Source organism: Salvelinus namaycush, chromosome 19 (assembly GCF_016432855.1).
Source record: "Salvelinus namaycush isolate Seneca chromosome 19, SaNama_1.0, whole genome shotgun sequence".
In the NCBI taxonomy this organism is placed as follows: Eukaryota; Metazoa; Chordata; class Actinopteri; order Salmoniformes; family Salmonidae; genus Salvelinus; species Salvelinus namaycush.
In genome coordinates, this window is record NC_052325.1 from 21863991 (window position 1) to 21889278 (window position 25288).

The following is a 25288-nucleotide window of genomic DNA, read 5'->3' on the forward strand; positions in this document are numbered from 1 at the left end:
GTTAGATTTGTTTGAGAAGACGTATTGCCTTGACCTGCTTTATGTAGTCAGCTGTGGTCCTATATGTTTCCCTAACATAAAGAGTTCTGTGAATAAACAACACAACCGACAGAATAAAGCTTTTGAAATCATGATTGGCAGATAGCGTTGTTGAAGAGTGACAGTCGCACCATAATATGGATCTATTTTGTAGTCTTAATTATAAAGTGCCTTCAGAAACATCAGACACAAAAACAGATTTTAGGAGAAGGGAAGTCACACTTGAGATAAGGGCACAGGTAAACTATGACATAATGTAGTAACACTAGCAGTCGATGGAGGGATTAGAACTGCCTGTAAATTCTGGCATCCAAAAAGATTTCACTAAATTTCAGATTGGTGAATGCAGTGTTCACACTGGTATAACCAGGCTATGTAAGCAGGCTTTTTAAGTGTCTTTCTGCTGCTACCTAGGGGCAGAGGGCAGTCTGACTTGATGTGACTGGCAACAGAAGAAATGCTTTTTGTTCATTTAGAGTGAAATAAAAACCCAAGGAACAAAAGCTCACAATTTCCCCATCTGATTGTCATGGAACAGCACACCGTGAAGACATTTGACTGGCGCTACTATGTCAGCTTTAGCTACTAAACTCATGGTCCGGTTGACCTGTGTTTGAGGCCTTTCCACCTCCACTTTGGCCATGCTGTACTACCACATTCAGGTACAGGTAAAGGCTTTGAGAGTTTGAATAAACAGTTGACAATACTGGTAGGGGCCAAACCAGGCCTAGGCTTGAAGTTCAAGTGCACATTCTTCTAGGGCCTAACCTCTGTAGCTCATTTGTGTCAATAACATCACTTCCAGTCATAGGTGGAATAATAAGCTCTCGATTTCCCATAATTACGAAGTCTGACCAGATGTGGAGAAACTAAAATAAATAGCTAAAATTGCACAATTTATTGCTTCTTTGTGACTTGAGCCCACCCAGCACAGTGATATAAGTCAGTGGAGGCTGGTGGGGGGCACTATAGGAGGACAGGCTCATTGTAATGGCTAGAATACATGGAATGGTATCGAACACATCAAACATATGGAAACCACGTTTGACTCCGTTCCATTCATTCCATTTAAGCGCTTACAATGAGCCTGTTCTCCTATAGCTCCTCCCACCAGCCTCCTCTGATACAAGTATGTCCACAACCCTGGGTTCAAACTGTCTGACAGACACTGTCTGCACAGCATTCATAGTAGGAAGTCACTGACGGACTGGATGCCATTTCTCGGATCTCTGCTGGCAGTGGACATTGCTACTGACACAGAGGGCAAAAGAAAGGGGGAAGAGGCCAGTGATTTTGACTTACCTTAGTCAGGTAAAATAAAAGTTCCTGTCTTTTTTTACTAAGCTGTAGTCCAAGTCCCCATTGTATAATTTAACAGTAGTTTTTCACTCATTTGTGCATTTTCATTAGCATTACAGAGTCATGTTTTTTCAAACATCAACTTCAACCATGCTTTTCAACACAGACACCAGTCAGTCAGTATACTGAAAACATCTCTTTCTTCAAGAGCAAACAGTTTTGACAACCAAGGCCAGCAGTGTTCCCAACCAAGTCTCCTTTTTTGGTCATCCAAGTGGTTGATAATTTTTAGACAGAAGCTAAAAACTATACCTACATACGTTTCGTTACAGTATGGTGCAATTGCAGTTTTTCTTAGAAAAAAGTGCTATCCTCATCATAACATGGAACCTCACAAACCCCACCCTAAAACTTCAGAAACAAAACGCTCCACCATCCAGAAGCATGGTCAGTTCTTTTTGCAGTAGTAGTACATCTATTTACACTGGTATCCAGCCAGGGAAACGGTGTCCCTCAGTCTCAGGACCTGCCCTGGTTTGTGTTCATCATAATATTGGGGAGCGCATTACGCCTCTTCCTCCACAGCCCCAGGTCACGGGTATACCTCTTGATTTGCCGGAACCACTGCTGGGTGCGGGGTTTATCCGAGGCCCTAAAAACAAAGGCCTCCTTACGTATGTCCAGCACCTCAAAGGTGTCCTCGCAGTCAGGGTCGGCCGACACCACACAGTTGGCCAGGCGGATGGGCTCTCTGAGCACGGTGAACTTCCCACTGCTCTTGTCTTTGATGAGCACCAGCACACCGTCCCACACGCCGTGCTCCTGCTCCTCCACCTTGGCCTCGCCGTCCGTCTGAGACAGACCCTCTCCAGGCTGCTGCGTACGCACCATCAACAGACTCTGGATGTTCTGGAACTTGAGGCCTTTACTGCCCTTCTTTACCCACTGTCCGTCTGCAGGTTGGGAGAGCTGCAGGGGCCCCTCCATGACGAAGCGTGTGTTCTCCCTGGCCCAGCCCACAGTCTTCATGGACATCTCCCGCATCTCGATGTTAATGACCTCGCGGTTCTTGCGGCTGTCGCGGCGAAAGGAACGCAGAGTCCAGGTCAGGGTTCCTTCCTGCTTGGTCTTCATGTTGATGTGCTCCAGGTGAGACTCCACACGGCTCTTGGCCTCTCGGAGACGGCCATGGTCGGGGTGGCACTCCATGGTGACCTTGCTGATGCGGCTCAGGAGGAGGGGGTACTTGGTGACCCTCTGAAGGGGAGCCATGAGGAAGGAGCGCAGGTTCATACGCCGCAGGGCTGTGTTGTCATTCTGGGACACGTCCAGGAAGATCCTGAGAGAGAGAGTGAAAGAGAGAAGGAGAGAGACAGAGTGATATTAACATACTGTTTAATTTTGATCGTAGGCCAGAGAGTCTCAGATTTAATTGTAAAGTTGAGAGCAGTGGGAATCACAAGACAATACAGGGTGAGTCATTATAGGTGAGATGTGAAGTAGTTGCCTGGGTCTAAAAATAGTAATGACTTCATCACCGTTCTCAGAATAGGTCCAGTTATGAATTAATGACAACCTTCTGTCTCTTCCATTAAGAATAACACAGCGTAGTGGGAACTTAGGGTTCCAAGTTACTGTTCTTCTGCTCTTAGAGCACAGAAGAGAATTCTGCTCAGTGGAAATTTCCAAAACAACACGTTCTTTTTCACTTGATCTTGATCTTGAATAAGGAACATTTTTAAACCAAAGTTCCCTTATTTGTAACTATAATACAGAAAACAATAGTTGATAAAATCCTGCAAGTACCCGTACAGTATAAACTACCAAAATATAGGCGCATCAAATCTGGGACTGAGAGACTGAAAAACAGCTTCCACACTATATATACAAAAGTATGTGGACACCCCTTCAAATTAGTGGATTTGGCTACTTCAGCCACACCCGTTGCTGACAGGTGTATTAAATCGAGCACACAGCCATGCAATCTCCATAGACAAACATTGCCAGTAGAATGGCCTTACTGAAGAGCTTAGTGATTTTTAACGTGGCACCGTCATAGGATGCCACCTTTCCAACAAGTCAGTCGCAGTCGGCATTCCAATTCTTCCCAAAGGTATTCGATGGTGTTGAGGTCAGAGCTCTGTGTATAGACCAGTCAAGTTATTCCACACAGATCTCAACAAACCATTTCTGTATGGACCTCGCTTTCTGCACGGGGGGCATTGTCATGTTGAAACAGGAAAGGACCTTCCCCAAACTGTTGCCACAAATTTGGAAGCACAGGATCGTCTAGAATGTCATTGTATGCTGTAGCATTAAGATTTCCCTTCACTGGAACTAAGGGGCCTAGTCCGAACTATGAAAAGCAGCCCCAGACCATTATTCCTCCTCCACTAAACTTTATAGTTGGCACTATACATTTGGGCAAGTAGCGTTCTCCTGGCATTGAAGGCGTGTCCACATATTTTTGTATATATAATGTATATATTTATATTACGGACTCTGACATTGCTCGTTCACATATTTCTTAATTTCTTTCTTTTTCTTTTGGGGGGATTTGTGTGTATCGTTTTTTATTGTTCAACATTACTGCAATGTTGGAGCTAGAAACATAAGCATTTTGCTGCACCTGCGATAACATCTGTAAAATATGTGTACGGGACAAATAAAATGTGAGTTGATCTTTGAAGTGTTACTTTACAGTCTTTACCTCAGCAGTTCTTTCTCCTTCTCCAGGGTGTTGAGCATGTTGACAGAGGTGGACTGCTGCAGGCAGTATGTCTGGAAGGCTGGCAGCATGTTGACAAACTCCAGGAACATCTCTCCAATGCACACTGTTAGCAGGTCCTCATCTCCCTGCAAGGGAACAAGCAGAGACATAGATTTAGAACATCTCTATAGGGCAATAGTATGACCACAGTGTCATCTCAGAACACAGAACCAAAACTTGTGTGCACTAGCTAGCTAGCTAACACGAGAGATTAACCACAGTGCAACCACAAGCCACTGTGTCACTTTTTCAACATGACTTATACCAAACTAAAAATCAATGATGCTTTTTGACGAATCACCAGGCCACTGATAACATGAGTGACTGTTGTTCTTTCTGAAGTAGGCTTATCACCTAGTCAATGACCACTGATAAAGAATAACGTGAGTGATTGGTTGTGGTTCTATCTGGCTCACCTGGTCGAAGGCCTGGTCAATGCTGTCCTGCAGGTGTTCAGTGAAGCGTTCGTTGACGTCTATGAGCTCCTGAACGTTGCTGAACACCACAGTCAGCTGTTCTGAGGTCAGCAGCCCGGCGCTCTGCATGGGACAGTAGAACTCCTCCTTGATGATCCTCAGGTCCTCCCCATAACTTGACTCTGTGTTCAGGAACTCCAAGATGGCTTCCTTCCTCTCCGTCCTCAGCTTGGAGCAGCGCTCACACATACTGGTCCCCTCCCCCTCTGTTCGGGCCACCCCGTGCCCGTCTCTCTGGCCACAGTCTGGGCAGGGTCTCTGGGCCTCCCAGGCCCTGAGAGAGGCAGAGGGTCTCTTCCAGCCGTGGGCCAGGCAGGGTCCAATCCCGCTGTCCACCCGTTCCACCTCGGCCCCTCCACTGTGGTGTACTCTCCGGGGTTCGTCGTCATCATCGCGGTCGTCACACAGGCCCACCACACCACTGTCAGCACTTAGGCTGCTCACGGTGCTCCAGCGGTGCTGTCCACCACGCGTCACACCCAGACTCCCTAGACGCTCTTCACCGCGGGGTTCAGAACGGACCCGCACCGAGGCAGGAGCTGTGGGACAAACACACACAAGAAGGGAGGTTAGAGACTAGTCACACAAGTGAACTGTTGTAGGCTTTTAGTTATACCGTTTTTTTGGGACATAAGCAGTGGCGACCCGTCATTCAGGGCAGGTGGAGCCACCTGTTTTAAGACCCACATTTTTAGCTAAAAATAAAAAAAATGTATTATACATTATATTTTTTTGGCGGGGGCGGGGCTTACCTGTTTTGCATGTTATTTTGGCATTAATACGTGTCACATATCTGTTTACAAACAATGTAAAAATGTTTCTCTTTTCTCTTTTTTGGTTTCTTGAGTAAGGCAGCTCCAAAATGCAGGTGTTTCAGCCTAGCTCAGTGCTTTCTGTGGTGGAGGGGCAGCCGGGGGAAAATACGGAGCGTAGGTGTTGGTAATGTTCTCTAGTTGCGCTATGATTAGCTCAGTGTTCTTGTCACTCGTGGGGACAGTATGCCACCGCCAAGTCTAAGGGTAGACCTCGAAAATTCAAGCCCCTTGGGAGCTGCCATAGAGATACATTAGAAGTGCCCATACAAGAAGGCTCAAGGTCATTGGCCACAGATAAAATGACGTCAAATCACATAACTACAGTAGCTTTTATTGGACTGATCATGTCAACATCATACTTTCAAAGTCTTAGCGACCGGGAGACCCATGGGGCGGCGCACAATTGGCCCAGTGTCGTCCAGGTTAGGGAAGGGTTTGGCCGGCCGGGATGTCCTTGTCCCATCGTGCACTAGCGACTCCTGTGGCGGGCTGGGCGCAGTGCACGTTGACGTGGTTGCCAGGTGTACGGTGATTCCTCCGACACATTGGTGCGGCTGGCTTCCGGGTTAAGTGGGCATTGTGTCAAGAAGCAGTGCGGCTTGGTTGGGTCGTGTTTCGGAGGACGCACGGCTCTCGACCTTCGCCTGTCCCAAGTCCGTATGGGAGTTGCAGCGATGAGACAAGACTGTAACTACCAATTGAATACCACGAAATTGGGGAGAAAAAGGGATACATTTTTTTTTTAATGATATCGCAAATTCAATAATAAGTGGTTTGGAAGGAATCAGTGACAGTGGCTAACTCCAAACATCACTGGCCCGCTATTCAGTGGAGTGGCTGTGTGGTCCCAAATCTGGGATTAAGTGTCTCTTTTCCAAGTGCCGTGCACAAAACAACTGTTAACTCAGAACTGCAAAAACTTGACTTCAGTGAGTTCAAGACAACTGGGAATTCCAGAAAAAACGAACTCCGACTGGGAAATATGTTTTGACTGGTCATCCAACTCGGAATTGTAAGTCGGGAACTCGGGCCTCTTTCTAGAGCTACAACCTGAAGATCAATGACATCATAATGATTCAACCTTGTTTTTTTCTGAGTTTCCAGTTGCCTTGAAAGCACCATACATCTAGAATGCCAGACTTTAATGACAAAATTTGCCCACGAAGGACCGCCGTGCCACCTTCAAGTGAGCACAGCACAACAAGGTGGGTCCAAAAATGTATTGTATGCTGCTGCATAAATGATGTAATATGCCAGGGAGATATGTATACTGTAGCTAAGAAAGTAATACTAAGTGTATGTTGTGTAGTAAGCTGTTAGCAGCCCATGTGCCTCGCCCTAATAATTTGGTTTCTTTCCCCCTCATAACTTAGCCTACTGTTCTGACTTGGTGGTGCACATGTAGCCTATAACCTGTTTTAGAGGAACGTAATCATAAAATTTTGTAAGAGCTTTCATTGTTTGCTTATATGACCTTTTTATTTATCAGACGGTTCTAACTTGGTATACAGGGAGAACACTGTAAGAACGGCCCATGTTCTGAATTCTGTCGCTGTACATTTCAAACGTGCTAAACAAATAGTTATATTCACTACGTCCATCCTAGCACGCTCATTAATGTCGTAATCGAAATTACAGATTGCCTCTTATCCGCTTGTTGTCCCCTTATGCCATAGTTTGTACATCTCAATTGTCATTAGAAACCACATTTGTATAATCAAGTCAGCCATATCAGCTATGGTTTTTTAAAAGGCAGTAAAATGAGGCTGAATTAACTGTTTCGCTGCCAGACAAGGCTCCGCTGAAATCCAGGTGTAGCAGTGGTAAGATGTTGGGACTGCTGTTAAGACAGCTTTATGTAGGCCCTAACAGTTTGTGGGCACCGTTTGTCACCGTTATAGTGCAATTAATGTATTGTTTAGTGTTGTGTTGTGTAGTGGCTTTGCTGGCATGCATCCCATTTTATATATATATATTTTGCCCCCACCAAGATGTACATGCTAAAATCACCACTCGACATAAGCAACAAATGATTTTGTTCTAAGTGAACAAGAGACCTCCCGGCCTCATTTCAATGCTTGAACATTCATTACTTTGTTGTAATGCTTAATGATAGAGATGGATTACATAGTCAGATATGTAAAGGACAATCCCCCCTCCCTTCTGTTCACCTCTAGGTTAAACCCTTGTTCTGGCATGTCAATAGTGCATAAAGGTCAACATTAACATAGAACCTTATAGTCCCAAACTCTCTATCTGCATTTTTGTCAAGCATTTAGTTACTGACATAGCCTTGTTCTGTTAAATGTCCTCTACCTAAATTGTACTCTAAAAACCCCAATTAATGTTGATACAGTTGAAGTCAGAAGTTTACATACACTTAGGTTGGAATCATTAAAACTCGTTTGTCAACCACTCCACAAATTTCTTGTTAACAAACTATAGTTTTGGCAAGTCGGTTAGGACATCTACTTTGTACATGACACAAGTCATTTTGCCAACAATTGTTTACAGAAAGATTATTTCACTTATAATTCACTGTATCACAATTCCAGTGGGTCATAAGTTTACATACACTAAGTTGACTGTGCCTTTAAACAGCTTGGAAAATTCCAAAAAATGATGTCATGGCTTTAGAAGCTTCTGATAGGCTAATTGACATCATTTGAGTCCTGTACCTGTGGATATATTTCAAGGCCTACCTTCAAACTCAGTGACTCTTTGCTTGACATCATGGGAAAATCAAAAGAAATCAGCCAAGACCTCAGAAAATTAATTGTAGACCTCCACAAGTCTGGTTCATCCTTGGGAGCAATTTCCAAATGCCTGAAGGTACAACGTTCATCTGTACAAACAATAGTACGCAAGTATAAACACCATGGGACCACGCAGCCGTCATACCGCTCAGGAAGGAGGCGCGTTCTGTCTCCTAGAGATGAACGTACTTTGGTGCGAAAAGTGCAAATCAATCCCAGAACAACAGCAAAGGACTTTGTGAAGAGGCTGGAGGAAACGGGTACAAAAGTATCTATATCCACAGTAAAACGAGTCCTATATCAACATAACCTGGAAGGCCGCACATTAAGGAAGAAGCCACTGCTCCAAAACCGCCATAAAAAAGCCAGACTATGGTTTGCAACTGCACATTGGGACAAAGATTGTACGTTTTGGAGAAATGTCCTCTGGTCTGAAGAAACAAAAATAGAACTGTTTGGCCATAATGACCATCATTATGTTTGGAGGAAAAAGGGGGAGGCTTGCAAGCCCGAAGAACACCACCTCAACCGTGAAGCACGAGGGTGGCAGCATCATGTTGTGGGGGTGCTTTGCTGCAGGAGGGACTGGTGCACTTCACAAAATAGATGGCATCATGAGTAAGGAGAATTATGTGGATATATTGAAGCAACATCTCAAGACATCAGTCAGAAAGTTAAAGCTCGGTCGCAAATGGGTCTTCCAAATGGACAATGACCCCAAGCATACTTCCAAAGTTGTGGCAAAATGGCTTAAGGACAACAAAGACAAGGTATCGGAGTGGCCATCACACCGCCCTGACCTCAATCCTATGGAACATTTGTGGGCAGAACTGAAAAAGTGTGTGCGAGCAAGGAGGACTACAAACCTGACTCAGTTACACCAGCTCTGTCAGGAGGAATGGGCCAAAATTCACCCAACTTATTGTGGGAAGCTTGTGGAAGGCTACCTGAAACATTTGACCCAAGGTAAACAATTTAAGGGCAATGCTACCAAATACTAATTGAGTGTATGTAAACTTCTGACCCACTGGGAATGTGATGAAAGAAATAAAAGCTGAAATAAATCATTCTCTCTACTATTATTCTAACATTTCACAATCTTAAAATAAAGTGGTGATCCTAACTGACCTAAAACAGGGAATTCTTACTAGGATTAAATGTCAGGAATTGTGAAAAACTGAGTTTAAATGTATTTGACTAAGGTGTATGTAAACTTACGACTTCAACTGTAAGTCCAAAATACAATATTTAAATTGCTGATGCCATTCAAACCAATGAGGGTTCAGAACTTTAATAAAGCCGATTATCTCAGAATCATCTTTTAGCAGATGGAACCTTATAGTCTCAAGCTCACGATATGGCATATTGACTAACATATTCCCTAACATGTCAGATAGTTTCATGTTGAGGAGACAGAGTGTTAACACAAAGGGAATTGAAGAGTGAAAGCTCAGAAATAGGGTCAATATGTTGTTATATAACCCATCCCTACACTCTTAGAAAAAAGGGTTCTTCGGCTAACCTCATAGGAGAACCATTTTTGGTTCCAGGTAGAACCCTTTTTGGTTCTAGGCAGAACTCTTTTGGGTAGAACCCTCTGGATATAGGGTTTTCCAAATGGTTCTCCTATGGGGACAGCCGAATAACCCTTTTAGGTTCTAGATAGTACCTTTTTTTCTAAGAATGTATCGTAAAGAGACAAAACTTAATAGGCTTCTACTCTTCAAAACAGGCCCAATCTTAACTTACTGTAAGGGCCTCTGAAAAAAGCTATTTAAAAATCATACACGATAGCTAGTTACTTTATACTGATTCAGATGGCTTCCCTGCACACAATCGGAGTAGAACAGAGAGCTCAGGCTCTAAGAGTGCAGTGATTCGGAAAGATCTAAACTGTCCTGAAGGAAGCTGTTTCAATAGCAAAGACACAATCACACTGCAGTGGTGAGGTCCATAACATAAAGCTAGCACTTTAGAGAGGGAGGTCACAGTCAAGAATAATACAATTTGTGGCATGACACGATAGCCTGAGGTTGGGTTCATGTGTGTGTGGGTGTTTGTTTCTTAACCTGGCTCATTGTTAGAGTCTTTGTGCCTGTACAACATGGGCTCCATGCCAGACAAGGCCGCTGGGAAGACTGCCCAAAGGGTAAGTAGGATGAGAAGGGTGAGTGTAATGAATCTTGTGGGTAGTTGGGTGGAAGGGTGCGTTGTCAGGATTGGTTAGGGGAATTACCCCCGAAGAGAGGTTAGTGTTAGGGGTTCAATGACAAAGTAGGTAGGATCGTACACAAAGTAGACTCCAATATCTTCCTTTTGCGATTTTAATGCCTTTTTTTGCAGCAGCAGCAGGGCACTAGAAGAGGACCCACTCATTCAAACACACACCTTTACTGTAGCACGTATCATCCCATCGGGACATTTGGTTTGTACAACACTAGAGACAAGACACCCATGTACAGTAGCTCCACCCACCGATGTCCCTGTCCCGTCGCTGGCTGTGGAGGCGTGCAGCGGCAGCGATCTTCATCTCCAGCTGTTTGCGCTTGGCGGCGTCGGCCGGCATGGGGTCGCTGTAGTGGGGCCGGAGGCGGCACTCGCGCTGGGCCCTCACCGATTCGGCCGGTTCATAGGCTGCGTCCGAGCTGGAGCGCCTGCAGCCCAGGCCAGAGTGCTGCTGATTGGAGAGAGACACCTGTCAATCAACTGAATATGTCAACAGCTATTGAAAGAGCCAATGGTGTGTTAGAGACAGAGTGAGAGGGAGATGGTAACGTGAGAGACCTATAGAATGTGGGTTGGCTGTATTACACACTCAGGGGCCTGAGAGCATGTACTGTAGCATACAATTTTCCTGCTAATGGTGCCATCACCATCTCAATCTCAACAGATATTGATCCATTCTGAACCTGGCAGGTTTGACTAATGAAATGGTGTTTAATATCCTGAGAGATAGACTGTACTGTTAATATGATACTAGAGGTCGACCGATTAAGATTTTTCAACGCCGATACCGATTATTGGAGGACCAAAAAAAGCCGATACTGATTAATCGGCCAATTTTATATATATATTTGTAATAATGACAATTACAACAATACTGAATGAACAATGAACACTTTTATTTTAACTTAATATAATACATAAATAAAATCTATTTAGTCTCAAATAAATAATGAAACATGTTCAATTTGGTTTAAATAGTGCAAAAACACAGTGTTGGAGAAGAAAGTAAAAGTGCAATATGTGCCATGTAAAAAAGCTAACGTTTAAGTTCCTTGCTCAGAACATGAGAACATATGAAAGCTTGTGGTTCCTTTTAACATGAGTCTTCAATATTCCCAGTTAAGAAGTTTTAGGTTGTAGTTATTATAGGAATTATGACGCGTCGACTATTTCTCTCTATACCATTTGTATTTCATATACCTTTGACTACTGGATGTTCTTATAGGCACTATAGTATTGCCAGCCTAATCTCTGGAGTTGATAGGCTTGAAGTCATAAACAGCAATGTGCTTCAAAGCATTGCTAAGAGCTGCTGGCAAATGCAGTAAAGTTCTGTTTGAATGAATGCTTACGACTGCTCTATCAAATATCAAATCATAGATTCATTATAATAAACACACAGAAATACGAGCCTTTGGTCATTAATATGGTCAAATCCGGAAACTATCATTTCGAAAACAAAAAGTTTATTCTTTCAGTGAAATACGGAACCGTCATAATTATGGCAAATTCTGGCAAATTAATTGCGGTCTTGTTCGGAAGAAATGGTCTTCACACAGTTCGCAATGAGCTAGGCGGTCCAAACTGTTGCATATACCCTGACTCTGCTTGCACTGAACCCAAGAGAAGTGACACAATTTCCCTAGTTAATACTGCCTGCTAACATGCATTTCTTTTAAATAAATATGCAGGTTTAAAAATATATACTTCTGTGTATTGATTTTAAGGAAGGCATTGATGTTTATGGTTAGGTACATTTGTGCAACGATTGTGTTTTTCCGCGAATGTGCTTTTGTTAAATCATCACCTGTTTGGCGAAGTTGAAGTAGGCTGTGATTCGATGATAAAATAACAGGCACCGCTTTGATTATATGCAACGCAGGACAAGCTAGTTAACCTAGTAATATCTTCAACCATGTGCAGTTAACTAGTGATTTATGTGAAGATTGATTGTTTTTTACAAGATACAATTAATGCTAGCTAGCAACTTACCTTGGCTCCTTGCTGCACTCGCGTAACAGGTGGTCAGCCTGCCACGCAGTCTCCTCGTGGATTGCAATGTAATCAGCCATAATCGGTGTCCAAAAAGGCCGATTACCGATTGTTATGAAAACTTGAAATCGACCCTAATTAATCGGCCGACCTCTATATGATACCCTTGACTCTGAAAGGCTGTCAATGTTGTATGTACTCAGACAGACCAAGGGCACATATCTGTGTCTGTTTCCTTCACGGAATGACTTGGGAAGCATTGGAATGGAATGGGAACGCTAGGGAAGCATTGGAATGGAATGGGAATGCTAGGGAAGCATTGGAATGGAATGGGAATGCTAGGGAAGCATTGAATGGAATGGGAACGCTAGGGAAGCATTGAATGGAATGGGAACGCTAGGGAAGCATTGGAATGGCATGGGAATGCTAGGGAAGCCTTTGGGATTTTAGAAAATACCCCAAATACTAGAGACAACATTATGAGTCTATTATAGCCTGACACAATGGCACCAATGCTAGGTGGATTGCATTGGTGTAAGTCAAATGATTCCTGCATACATCATGGTGGGCCTCATCATGGAACTAAAGATCAGGTGAAAGGTCATCAGACTGACAGGGTGACCCCCTGACCCCTCACCTCTCTACAGACGCTCATTCAGCATCATTAGTGATCGACATAGCTGAATGACAGCAGCTCATTGATTGACAGGTTATCATCAATTGGCCCCCAAACTGCTAACGTCTAGACTCTGTGGTTCCTAGCATCAGCTTGATAAACAACACATAGCTGCAGACCTACGCATGATAAACAACATGACTGTGGCTGAAAACAAAGGGCATTGGGGTATGTTTTCATATCCAATGAGACACAGGTGGGAAATATGACACGTAGCTAGGGCTCAGGTATCACACAGAATAATTAATGACTCAGTTGGATGCGGGTATTAATGAATTGCCGTTGGCCATGACTGGAAAAACGCACTGCCATTCTCCATGTATTGAATAAGCCGGGGCATGCAACAGCAACAATGACTGAGCTATGAACAAAAAGCAGTGGTGGAATATATGATGTTAGCGTTCGTTCTCACCTATAGCATCCTTCCTCATACAAAATACATGACGGACTGTCAGCCATAAACCCAACTACCCTGGTTGTCGATACGTGATGCTTGATGCTGTAACCTCAACCCCAGCAGAGGCAGAGACGTGTTGGTTGGATTATTGCACAAATTAACACAATGCAACGACAGCTACCGACAGACGGCTAGCAGCTGGGTAGCTGCGTTTCACACAGAGAGGACAGGAGGACAGACAGCCGAGCCAGCCAAGCAGAACAGCACACAGATGAGATGAAGAAGCCCCGTCAGTTACCACCATGAACCTGCTCTTTAATTCTCCCCCTCTGCTGAGTCCTGTTCCCAGGCAGATGCAGAGCTGAGCTGGGAGGAATACGCTGAGGCTGCGGCTGTAGCTGCATGCCTGCCTGCCTGCGGTTGTCAGGGGCTCATCACAGACGTCTGTCTGGCTCTGTGTGTGTGTCTGCAGCCTCCTGCCTGCTGCCTGCCTGGAAACGCAGTCCCTCTGTTCTGTTCTGCTCTGCTCTGCCCTAACCATCCTCACATGCCCCTGTCTGTGTGCGTGATACAGCCCACCACTGTCTCCAGCATATTGAGTGAGAAACAGATAGAGAGAAAGGGTCAAAAATGAAAATGAATAATGATGTGGTGAAGAGAGAGAGAGAGAGGGGAGAGAGATTCCGCTTACGCATTCTGCAGTTAGTTCTTCTCCTCCTCCTGCTGCAGGCTTGTCGCAAGCCTCCTCTCCACAGGCCGTCGCGGTTGTCATGGAGACGGTGGAGGATTGAAAATCTGGTGGGGGAGCGATGTTAGCGCTGTCGTCCTGGTCACCTGACAGCCTGACGGGGGCCTCTGCCGCTGCAATCTCTGCACTGCAGCTGGAGACAGAGGGAGGAGGGAGGGAGGTAAGGGAGAGAGAGAGAGAGAGAGAGAGAGAGTAGAGAGAGGTAAAAGGAGAGAGAGAGAGAGAGAGAGAGAGAGAGAGAGAGAGAGAGAGAGAGAGAGAGAGAGAGAGAAAGAGAAAGGGAGAGAAAGACAAAGGGAGGGAGAGAAAGAAAGGGACAGAGAGAGAGAGAGAAAAGGAGAGAGAGAAAAGGAGAGAGAGAGGGGGAATGACGAGAGGTGTTGGAGAAGACAGAACAGGAGAGGATGGAATTATGATTCCTGGCACTTCTCTCCTCTCCTCCCACCATTCATATCATTCAGTTTCATCCTCCCTTCCTCCTCCTCCCTTCCCACTGTCCCCCTTCACCACTCCAGGGACTTACTCCATTCTCTTCTCCTCTCTCTCCCCGGGAGAGGGACTCAGGGGCTGGGTAATGAGACACATCAATTCCCATTAATAACACCTGAACTCCTGGAACAGATGATGGACCACAGGGCAGGATGCTGCCTCCCTCCCTCACTCCACACCACATGGACCACAGGGCAGGATGCTGCCTCCCTCGCGCCACACCACATGGACCACAGGGCAGGATGCTGCCTCCCTCGCGCCACACCACATGGACCACAGGGCAGGATGCTGCCTCCCTCCACACCACATGGACCACAGGGCAGGATGCTGCCTCCCTCCCTCGCCCCACAGCACAACTCTCTCTCTACCTGCATCATACATCTGTCTGTCTGTCTCTCTGGTTCCCTTGTGCGCCGACCAGCCACACACACACACTCACACAAACACACACACACACACACACACACACACACACACACACACACACACACACACACACACACACACACACACACACACACACACACACAGAATGCACATGAGAACAGACCAGTCTGCCTGCCACAATCATGTCGGCGGTTCACGTCACATTGTAATTGACTGCGCTAGACGGACAATGGGGACAAAAATCTCAATTTCCTTCCCAAAAATCCATTTAAATTTCTCTCTGACACGAAAATAGCCTAGCTATTTGGCCAGGGATGTAAATTGTACGCTAATCAATATTCTAGATTTGAATAATTTTTGTCAATCATCAATGTGTGAAAGTCATTATTTATCATGTTTACTTTTATCATGTTAATCATGTATTTGTTTTGTCATCGTAAATAACCTCCAGGAATTTGCATGAGGTCTCCTCTATTAATTGGCATGTTACACAACTCTGTGCTGTACCTGTCTGATGCTTCCCTCTCTAACCCATTCATTCTCAGCTCGTCATAGACCCGCCAGAGGAAGATCTGCCTGCACCACCGTCACACACTAACCAGAGAAAGCACACACATCTGCACACACACTTTCTACATTTACATTTGAGTCATTTAGAAAACGCTCTTATCGAGAGCGATTTACAGTAGTGAGTGCATACATTTTCATAATTTTTTCATACTGGTCCCCCGTGGGAATCAAGCGCCATGTTCTACCAACTGAGCCACGCACGCACGCACGCACGCACGCGCACGCACGCACACACACACACACACACACACACCAATTGACCTACCCATTAGGAACACTCACTAGTAGTTCTGAAGTCTTTAAAATGCAACAAAGCAACAAAAAATAACTCTGCCCCCGAATCTTCAGATGGTGCAGGTGCCAGGGGCTACACGGAATAATGAATATGCTCCTTCTTTAGGTTTGCATCCCAAATAGCACCCTATTTCCTATATAGTGCACTACTTTATATCAAGGCCCATAGGGCTCTGGTTAAAAGTACTGCACAATGTAGGGAACGCGTAGGGAGCCATTTGCGATGTAGCTTAGAACGAGGCAATAAAACAGACGCTGCTGCCGGCGTTTCCTTCCAGTTGGAATAACTGTCATTAAAATCTTTCCCTACAGATATTACCTGTCAGCCTGTGTGATGCATTTGGGATAATACCCTGGAACTTAATTTATTAGCCTATCACACGTCCCTGCCTGCGGTACAATGTGACATTGAAATTAGTATATAGTCGCCATAGAGTGCATTCGCAAAGAATTCAGACCACTTGACTTTTTCCACATTTTGTTACGTTACAGCCTTATTCTAAAATGGATTACATTTTTCCTCTTCAATCTACACACAATACCCCATAATGACAAATCGAAAAGAGGTTTTTAGAACTTTTTGCAAATGTATTACAAATAAAAAACAGAAATACCTTATTTACATAAGTATTCAGACCCTTTGCTATGAGACTCGAAATTGAGCTCAGGTTCATCCTGTTTCCATTGATCATCCTTGAGATGTTTCTACAACTTGATTGGAGTCTACCTGTGGTAAATTCAATTGATTGGACATGATTTGGAAAGGCACACACCTGTCTATATAAGGTCTCACAGTTGATAGGGGCAAAAAAACAAGCCATGAGGTCGAAGGAATTGTCCGTAGAGCTCATAGTCGGGATTGTGTCGAGGCACAGATCTGGGGAAGAGTACCCGAAAATGTCTGCAGCATTGAATGTCCCCAAGAACACAGTGGAATCCATCATTCTTAAATGGAAGAAGTTAGGAACCACCAAGACTCTTCTAGAGTTGGCCCCCTGGCCAAACTGAACAATTGGGGGAGAAGGGCCTTGGTCAGGGAGGTGACCAAGAACCCGATGGTCACTCTGACAGAGCTCCAGAGTTCCTCTGTGGAGAAGGGAGAACCTTCCAGAAGGACAATCATCTCCACCAATAAGGCCTTTATGGTAGAGTGGCAAGACGGAAGTCACTCCTCAGTAAAAAGCACATGACAGCCCGCTTAGAGTTTGCCAAAAGGCACCAAAAGGACTCAGAAAATTCTCTGGTCTGATGAAACCAAGATTGAACTCTTTGGCCTGAATGCCAAGCGTCACGTCTGGAGGAAACCTGCCACCATCCCTACAGTGAAGCATGGTGGTGGTAGCATCATGCTGTGTGGATGTTTTTCAGAGACAGGGACACTTGTCAGGATCGAGGGAAAGATGAACGGAGCAAAGTACAGAGAGATACTTGATGAAAACCTGCTCCAGAGCGCTCAAGACCTCAGACTAGAGAGATGGTACACCTTCCAACAGGACAATGACCCTAAGGACACAGCCAAGACAATGCACGAGTGACTTCGGGACAAGTCTCTGAATGTCCTTGAGTGGCCCTGCCAGAGCCCGGACTTGAACCCGATCTAACATTTCTGGAGAGACCTGAAAATAGCTGTGTAGCGACGCTCCCCATCTAACTTGACAGAGCTTGAGAGGATCTGCAGAGAAGGAAGAAACTTCGCAAATACAGGTGTGCCAAGCTTGTAGCGTCATACCCAAGAGGACTCGAGGCTGTGATCGCTAAGTAAAGGGTCTGAATACTTATGTAAATTTGATATTTAAGCTTTTTATTTTTAATACATTTGCAAACATTTCTAAAAACCTGTTTTTGCTTTGTCATTATGTGGTATTGTGAGAGGAAAAATGTAATCTATTTTAGAATAAGGCTGTAACGCAACAAAATGTGGAAAAAGTCAAGGGGTCTGAATAATTCCAAATGCACTGTATAGCCATCATATATACTGTATGTTTGTATGAAACCATATATTCTAAATATATTAGTAGGCCTAATCAATCTCTCTATTCATGTTTAAATATTAGTCCCTGTTAGGGGAAAATAGGACATTAAAACCATAACGTGTGTGTATTTGTCATTAGGAAAGAGAGAGCCCAGAGCTTAAGCACACCCAAGAGCACTGTTCCAGTGCTTTCCGTTAATAGATCCCTGCTCCATCATCCCATCAGGTGTATACTACAGTATAATACATGGGAATAGCATTGTAATTGCCTGGTGAAAAAGCCATCAGACTAGCCACAGTTCGATAGCCATCATGATTGCAAGCCTGTATGGGACACTGAGGTGTGCTAACACAAAGACTTGTTTAGTGGAGTCAAGAGAGACAGAGACTGGTTAAAACTAGACCCTTGGAGTGCATGCATAGCATTAGAAAATTACACATTTTTAATGACCAACTTGATGCTATTAAAGGTCAAATTAAAACCTACTAAGAATATATTGTATGAACATACTGTATATTAGAACACAATAGCCTACATACATGTATTAAACCCCTTGGTAATAGCTACCTCATAAATTCTAGCAATTCATAAGCAGCATGGGGATGAGAAACTATTAAACATCCCCGTGTCCCCTGTACTCTGTCCCCCGTTCCCTGTCCTCTGTTACCTGTCTTCTGTCCCCTCTCCTGTCCTCTGTCACCTGTCCTCTGTCCTCAGGTCCCATGTCCGACATGTGTGAGGAGTGTCATTTTTGAAAGTGTGTCACACAGCTTTCCTGTCTGGCGAAACTACCACCTGCAGTATATCGTCTGTGTTATCATGCAGCTCAGTCTACAGTCTGTATGATCCATCATCACCCCTAGCACTGTCTGACTCTGCAGACAGAGGTGACAGACACCGTGATATTTATGAGTGAGAGGTGACAGACACAGTGATATCTATGGGTGAGAGGTGACAGACACAGTGATATCTATGGGTGAGAGGTGACAGACACAGTGATATCTATGGGTGACAGAAGGAGGCACAGTGGAGCAGCCTGACTGACTGTCAGGGAGGGAGCCATTTATGACACAGAAAAATAAGAATACAAGGCTATCCATTCCTCTCATGGTCACCACTGAAACTTACAATCCTATAACTCTTCTCTAGTATACTACACCTTGTACTGAGCCTGTTATACACCATAAGAGACTACTACAGACATGTCTCAGAGAAAATCTTCACCGTGTCTAAAGGCTTGCATAGACTGTACGATTTTAGCCATCCCAGACAAAATGTCCACGTTGTGGGCAAATTCTTAGGTCGTAAACAATTTTCTGACGTCTTGGAGCGTTCTATGTGACAGGCTCTAGGTCTGCTGATTATGTACCACTATGTGCGGTCGTAGGCTCTGAGAAAGTTCTGGCAGTGTCAGAAATTAGCTTATCATGTATTGTGTCTGGTGTCACGAGCTGATCCCGGTGACTGACCAATAGGAACACAGCTAGCTCTGTTGAGTATGCATACAATAATGAGTATGCATACAATAATATGAATAATGTGAAAAGTCTGAATAATATAATAGTTTGATTTAAGAGTTTACATGCTTGGCAAGAAGAAAAATTTCCCAAATAATATTGTTTACACATCTGAAATCAGGCAACTTTTGCGGATTTTGATAAATGCCCAAAATTGCAAATTCAAAAAAACGTTCTACCACAACAACCATGTTATTTTTTGGAAGCCTATTTGATTCTGATTTCGGACATATACAGTTTGTACGTGAAACTTGTTTATAAGATGCAAACTTTCAGTTTTTCCGAACTCATTTCACTCGTACATAAGCACAGAGGAAGGTTTGCGCTGCTAGTGCTGGCACATGTGCAGATCAAATACACCGCTGCAGTTGACGTAACCTAACATGCTGACCACACCGTTCGCGTTGCAAAATAAATGTACACATGTTATTCATCCAAACTGCTGGCGTGCGTCAATGAGCGTCTGCGTAGCTAGGCGCTAAAATAGAACTTGATTCTATTTTTGACACTTGACACACTGCAAGTCCCGCCTCTCCTATCTCCTCATTGGTTTTTAGGACCATATACCCACGTGGGTGATTGAAAGATGAACTGAGGTCCACACTCCTGTCCAGTTGGTGGTGGTAACTCCACCTTAAAGTTGGAGTAGAGGACCTTGTGCATTTCAGGTAAAATAACAACCCAATGTTTATATCCCAGGACAAATTAGCTAGCAACAGCAAGCTAGCTAGCTAAATTGCCATGAATGTTTCATGTGTTTCGACCTGTTCCCAAATTCATATAGTCAGTTCAGAGTTAATTTTGATATTTCAACCTGCGTGTCCTGATCACGTCTGGTGTGGGGGGACAAAATCAACATGCGTGCGATGGAGCACGCGGACGCACGCGCCTGGTCTAGTCAGCATGTAAATCAACGACGCATACGTCGGCTGACATAGCCTCACAAGCCAATCGCAGAATGTGACAACAGAACTGAAGCAAATCGTACAATCTGGCCAGGTTGATATCAAGATTTTAATTTGATAACATCGCACAGTGTGACATGTAATAATAGTAAAAGAGTGAATCTGTGTAACGGCTTTCCTCCTCTTCAGACGAGGAGTAAGAAGGATCGGACCAATGTGCAGCGTGGTAAGTGTCCATTTTAATAATTTAAAACTGAACACTAAAAAAATACAAAATAACAAAGTGAATGATATAAACAAAAATCGAAACAGTCCCGAAAGGTGCAAACACATAACAGGAAACAATCACCCACAAAACACAATAGAAAACAGGCTACCTAAATATGGCTCCCAATCAGAGACAACGACTGACACCTGCCTCTGATTGAGAACCATACTAGGCCAAACACATAGAAATATAAATACAGAACAAAACATAGAAAAACATAGAATGCCCACCCCAACTCACGCCCTGACCAAACTAAAATAAAGACATAAAAAAGGAACTAAGGTCAGAACGTGACAATCTGATGTACAGTGTGGGAAGGCCTTGAGGCGACACATGTCTGTCTGAGTCTGAGTGAATGCTACATTGTCAGACTATGAACGATGCCAAATCAGGCTCTACATTTCTCCTTGATTTGCCTAACCACACCAGACTGGAGGCTTCATCTGTTTAGCAAACAGTATGCCTAAACCAGCTGCCACAGTGAGAGGGGGAGGAGGAGGGTGGCAGTGCCAACCTGAAGTGCCAACCAGCTGTCCTGTGACTGTGAGCCTATGGAGCAGGCCTGGGTTCAAACTGTATTTGAAATCTTTCAAATACTTTATCCGTCCTTGTTGGAACTTCCCTGGCGCAATGGAACCAATGAATAGTCCCAAAAGTGCACAACTTATCCATCTGGCATTCCAGGCAGGCTCAAGACAAACACTCAAAGTATGTGAAAGATTACAATTCCTATTTGAACCCAGTTGGGTCTGCTATGGAGATGATGTGTCAGACTGGAGACGGGAGACCCTGGCACAGCCACAACGGTCTCCTCTGGTAGCCAATCCTGTTATTAACTGTAAAAGCTGTTCATAATAAGCTGTGATAAATCAATAACAACACTAACACTAATGTCACCGTTGAAGAAAACCACTACAGCACACGCCATTGGATCCAATTTTACCATCAAAGAGCAGAAGCGGGATACAAAGCAAGCTTTTTGGCAAAAGCATGTGCATCCATCTTAAATGAAAACTAGCAGTAAATTAACTGGTAGATTTAGTGTTTAATATTCTAGTTTTCTTTTCTTGTTAATGATCTCTTTACATGGCTAAGGTCCAATTGAAATTCATTAACTTTGGCTTTCATCTTAGTAAGCACATACAGTAGCTTCCACAAAGCAATAAGGCAAACTCAGTTAGATAAATGCTTAATTACTGTAATGACTGAATCCCATTGATGATCCAATGACTGATGGGTCTCCCCCCAGCCCCTTCATCTTCAGCTTCACCTTTACCTTCACCTGCTTACTAACCTCTTCTTGATGAGGTCCAGGGCGGAGCCGATGAACCCATCCTTCATCTTGTAGATCTTGGCTCCATAGCTGGAGAGGTCAGTCTTGTCCAGGAGCAGGGCTGGGCAGCAGCTGGAGGGGCCCTCTGCACTCTCCCTGTGTGGAGGAGGGAAGGGGACCTGGGAGGCCCGAGGCACACTGAGCCCCACATTAGGCCTTCTGTCCTGGGCCTGGGTATGATACATGGTCCCCTTCCCCTGGGTCTTACTGGAGGGCTGAAGGGGAGAGCGGGGAGTAGGGCCTGTGCATATAGGTTTGTTAGAGACTGTGGTCTGAATGTTGGCTTTTAGCTGGGGAGTAGGGCCAGTGAAGATGGGAGAGGATGAGTGCAAAGTGCTGGCTGTGGGAGTCTCTCCACTGCCTCTCCTCTCCCCGCTCCCCCTCTCCTCCCTCTCTCCACTGCCTCTCCTCTCCCCGCTCCCCCTCTCCTCCCTCTCTCCACTGCCTCTCCTCTCCCCGCTCCCCCTCTCCTCCCTCTCTTCACTGCCTCTCCTCTCCTCGCTCTCGCTCTCCTCCTCCTGAGAGGACTGAGAGTCTCGCCATCCCAATGGGGCTGTCTGAGTCTTACAGTCTCTGCCTGTCCCTGTGCTCTGGCTGCCTGTACCAGTCTCTGGCGGTTGGTCTATAGTTGTTACTGTAGTAGCATTACTCCTGCTCTCTGTCTGTCCACTCTCTCCCTCTCTCTGTCTCATCCTCTTAAACTCCTTGAAGGTAGGGATGTGCAGGCGGCCCATAGGGGGCCTCTTACGCTCGGCTATGAGCTCAGCACTACTTCCAGTGACAGAGATGGACTCGGTGGGGAAGGACATGGCCATGTCTGGGGTCTGAGGGGTCTCCAGGGAGGCATGGAGGGCCAGGTTTGGGGTGCTGTTCTGCCGGCGGAGCTGAAGGCGTCTCAGAACCTCCTGCTTGATTTTCTCAGGGCTGGTGAGGTGCCGGACATACAGGGGTCTCCCAACGTACCTCTGGTGAGGGGATGAGTCCCTCTCTGAGCACCCCCTCAGGATGGGAGTGGTACTGCCTGGGGTTACCTGAGGTCGAAGAGGCTTCAGGGGTTCCGCTGCGGATCGAGCGCTTTGGAGGCGGAGCTTCTCCCTTAGCTCCTTCCTGCCATTGGTGGTAGCGTTCACCCCCCAGTCATCTGCGCCGGGGAACAGCCACTGGGGGAAGAGGGGCAGGTCCTTCCTCCCCAACCCCCCTAGTCCCCTCCCCAGGCGGGGGTGGGGGTAGAACGCCAGGCTCTCAGGACCGTAGCCCTGGGGCCCTGTCCCCTCCGAGGGCCCATCGTACCAGTGGCTGGTGGCAGTGCAGCGGAAGATGAACCCACTGTCCACACTGCCTCTGTAGGGGGCACAATACGGGGAACAGTAGAGGCCTGGTACAGACACAGAATTACTCCAGTTCAAGTTCTCCATGCTGCGGTAGAGTCTAGTTCCACAGCCTTGGTTCATGTTCCAACAGGGCCCTGGGTCCAGCCCCAGGCCTGACCCTGACCCCAACTCCAGCCCAGAGTCAGGACCCCTGGGTGGGTGCTGCACACTGTTGGTGGAGCAGTACCGAAGCCCCAGGTTAGTGAGTAATGCACTGCTGTTAGACCGTGGTATGAAGGGGCACTGGCCAGGGTATGGCGGGTAGGGAGGTACGCTGTGGCCTCTGAAGCCAGAGAGGGGTTGGGGCAGGGGGAAGTCAGTGAGGCTGAGGCAGGGCTCCAGATCCATGGTGAGACCAGCGGTGCAGGTGTAGCCCGCGAGGCCGTGGCCTTGGCCGGGGGAGCAGCCCGCTGAGGGGTAGTCATATGGTGGAGGGGCCTTCACGTCCGGCATGGCTGCAGTATGAGCCACCATAATTCAGAGAGAGGCTCCGGGAAACTGGCCCTAAAGGACAGAGATGAGACACACAGGGGAATGAGCTGGGAGATAGAGCACTGTTTGCAAACACACGCACACACGCTCAAGCACAAAAGCATGTGCACACACACACACAGACACAGACACACACACTGTCACAGTGCATCTATACGTGAGCTGTACTAAACAGGTTCAGGAATTGAATTTGAAGGACAAACACTGAAGGTTGTTGAGATAATCCTGGAAATGACAAATCCATTCCATACAGCACATACAGTACACACTGTACATACAGTACATACTGTACATACAGTACATACAGTAAACACTGTACATACAGTACACACTGTACATACAGTACATACAGTACATACAGCACACACAGTACACACAGTACACACAGTACATACAGTACATACAGCACATACTGTACATACAGTACATACAGCACATACAGCACACACAGTACACACAGTACACACAGTACATACTGTACAAACAGTACACACAGTACATACAGTACATACAGCACACACAGTACACACAGTACATACAGTATATACAGCACATACTGTACATACAGTGCATACAGTACATACAGCACACACAGTACACACAGTACATACAGTACATACAGCACACACAGTACACACAGTACACACAGCACACACAGTACACACAGTACACACAGCACACACAGTACACACAGTACACACAGTACATACAGCACACACAGTACATACAGTACATACAGCACACACAGTACATACAGTACATACATACACACAGTACACACAGTACATACTGTACATACAGTACACACAGTACACACAGTACACACAGTACATACAGCACATACAGTACATACAGCACACACAGTACACACAGTACATACAGCACACACAGTACATACTGTACATACAGTACATACAGTACACACTGTACATACAGTACATACAGTACATACTGTACATACAGTACACACAGTACATACAGTACACACAGTACATACAGTACACACAGTACATACAGTACATACTGTACACACTGTACATACTGTACACACAGTACATACTGTACACACAGTACATACAGTACAAACAGTACACACAGTACATACTGTACATACAGTACACACAGTACATACAGTACATACAGTACATACAGTACACACTGTACATACAGTACATACTGTACATACAGTACATACTGTACATACAGTACACACAGTACACACAGTACATACTGTACATACAGTACAAACAGTACATACAGTACATACAGTACATACAGTACACACAGTACATACAGTACACACTGTACATACAGTACATACTGTACATACAGTACTCACAGTACATACAGTACATACAGTACATACTGTACATACAGTACACACAGTACATACTGTACATACAGTACACACAGTACATACAGTACACACAGTACACACAGTACATACAGTAAATACAGTACAAACAGTACACACAGTACATACAGTACATACTGTA

The 25288-nt window shown here is 45.2% G+C and overlaps 1 protein-coding gene across 1 annotated transcript; it reads right to left on the reverse strand.

Moving 5' to 3' along the window:
• Positions 1 to 1857: 1857 nt before the first annotated feature.
• Positions 1858 to 23721, reverse strand: LOC120063763. The gene is made up of 7 exons (XM_039014056.1): positions 22535 to 23721; positions 21892 to 22291; positions 14138 to 14327; positions 10631 to 10829; positions 4525 to 5123; positions 4049 to 4194; positions 1858 to 2677 (listed from the first exon to the last, which is right to left on the reverse strand). Exons 1-7 carry the CDS (start codon positions 23646 to 23648, stop codon positions 1858 to 1860), a joined length of 3468 nt encoding a protein of 1155 aa, XP_038869984.1. The 5' UTR covers positions 23649 to 23721.
• Positions 23722 to 25288: the final 1567 nt, after the last annotated feature.

Excerpts from the sequence above, each read along its gene's own strand:
- LOC120063763 (XM_039014056.1), bottom strand. The coding sequence starts at position 23,648 with ATGGATCTGGAGCCCTGCCTCAGCCTCACTGACTTCCCCCTGCCCCAA. Across the intron at positions 14,328-21,891 it reads CTGGACCTCATCAAGAAGAG|CTGCAGTGCAGAGATTGCAG; the intron begins GTTAGTAAGCAG and ends CTCTGTCTCCAG. Across the intron at positions 5,124-10,630 it reads GCGACGGGACAGGGACATCG|CTCCTGCCTCGGTGCGGGTC; the intron begins GTGGGTGGAGCT and ends TTTGTCCCACAG.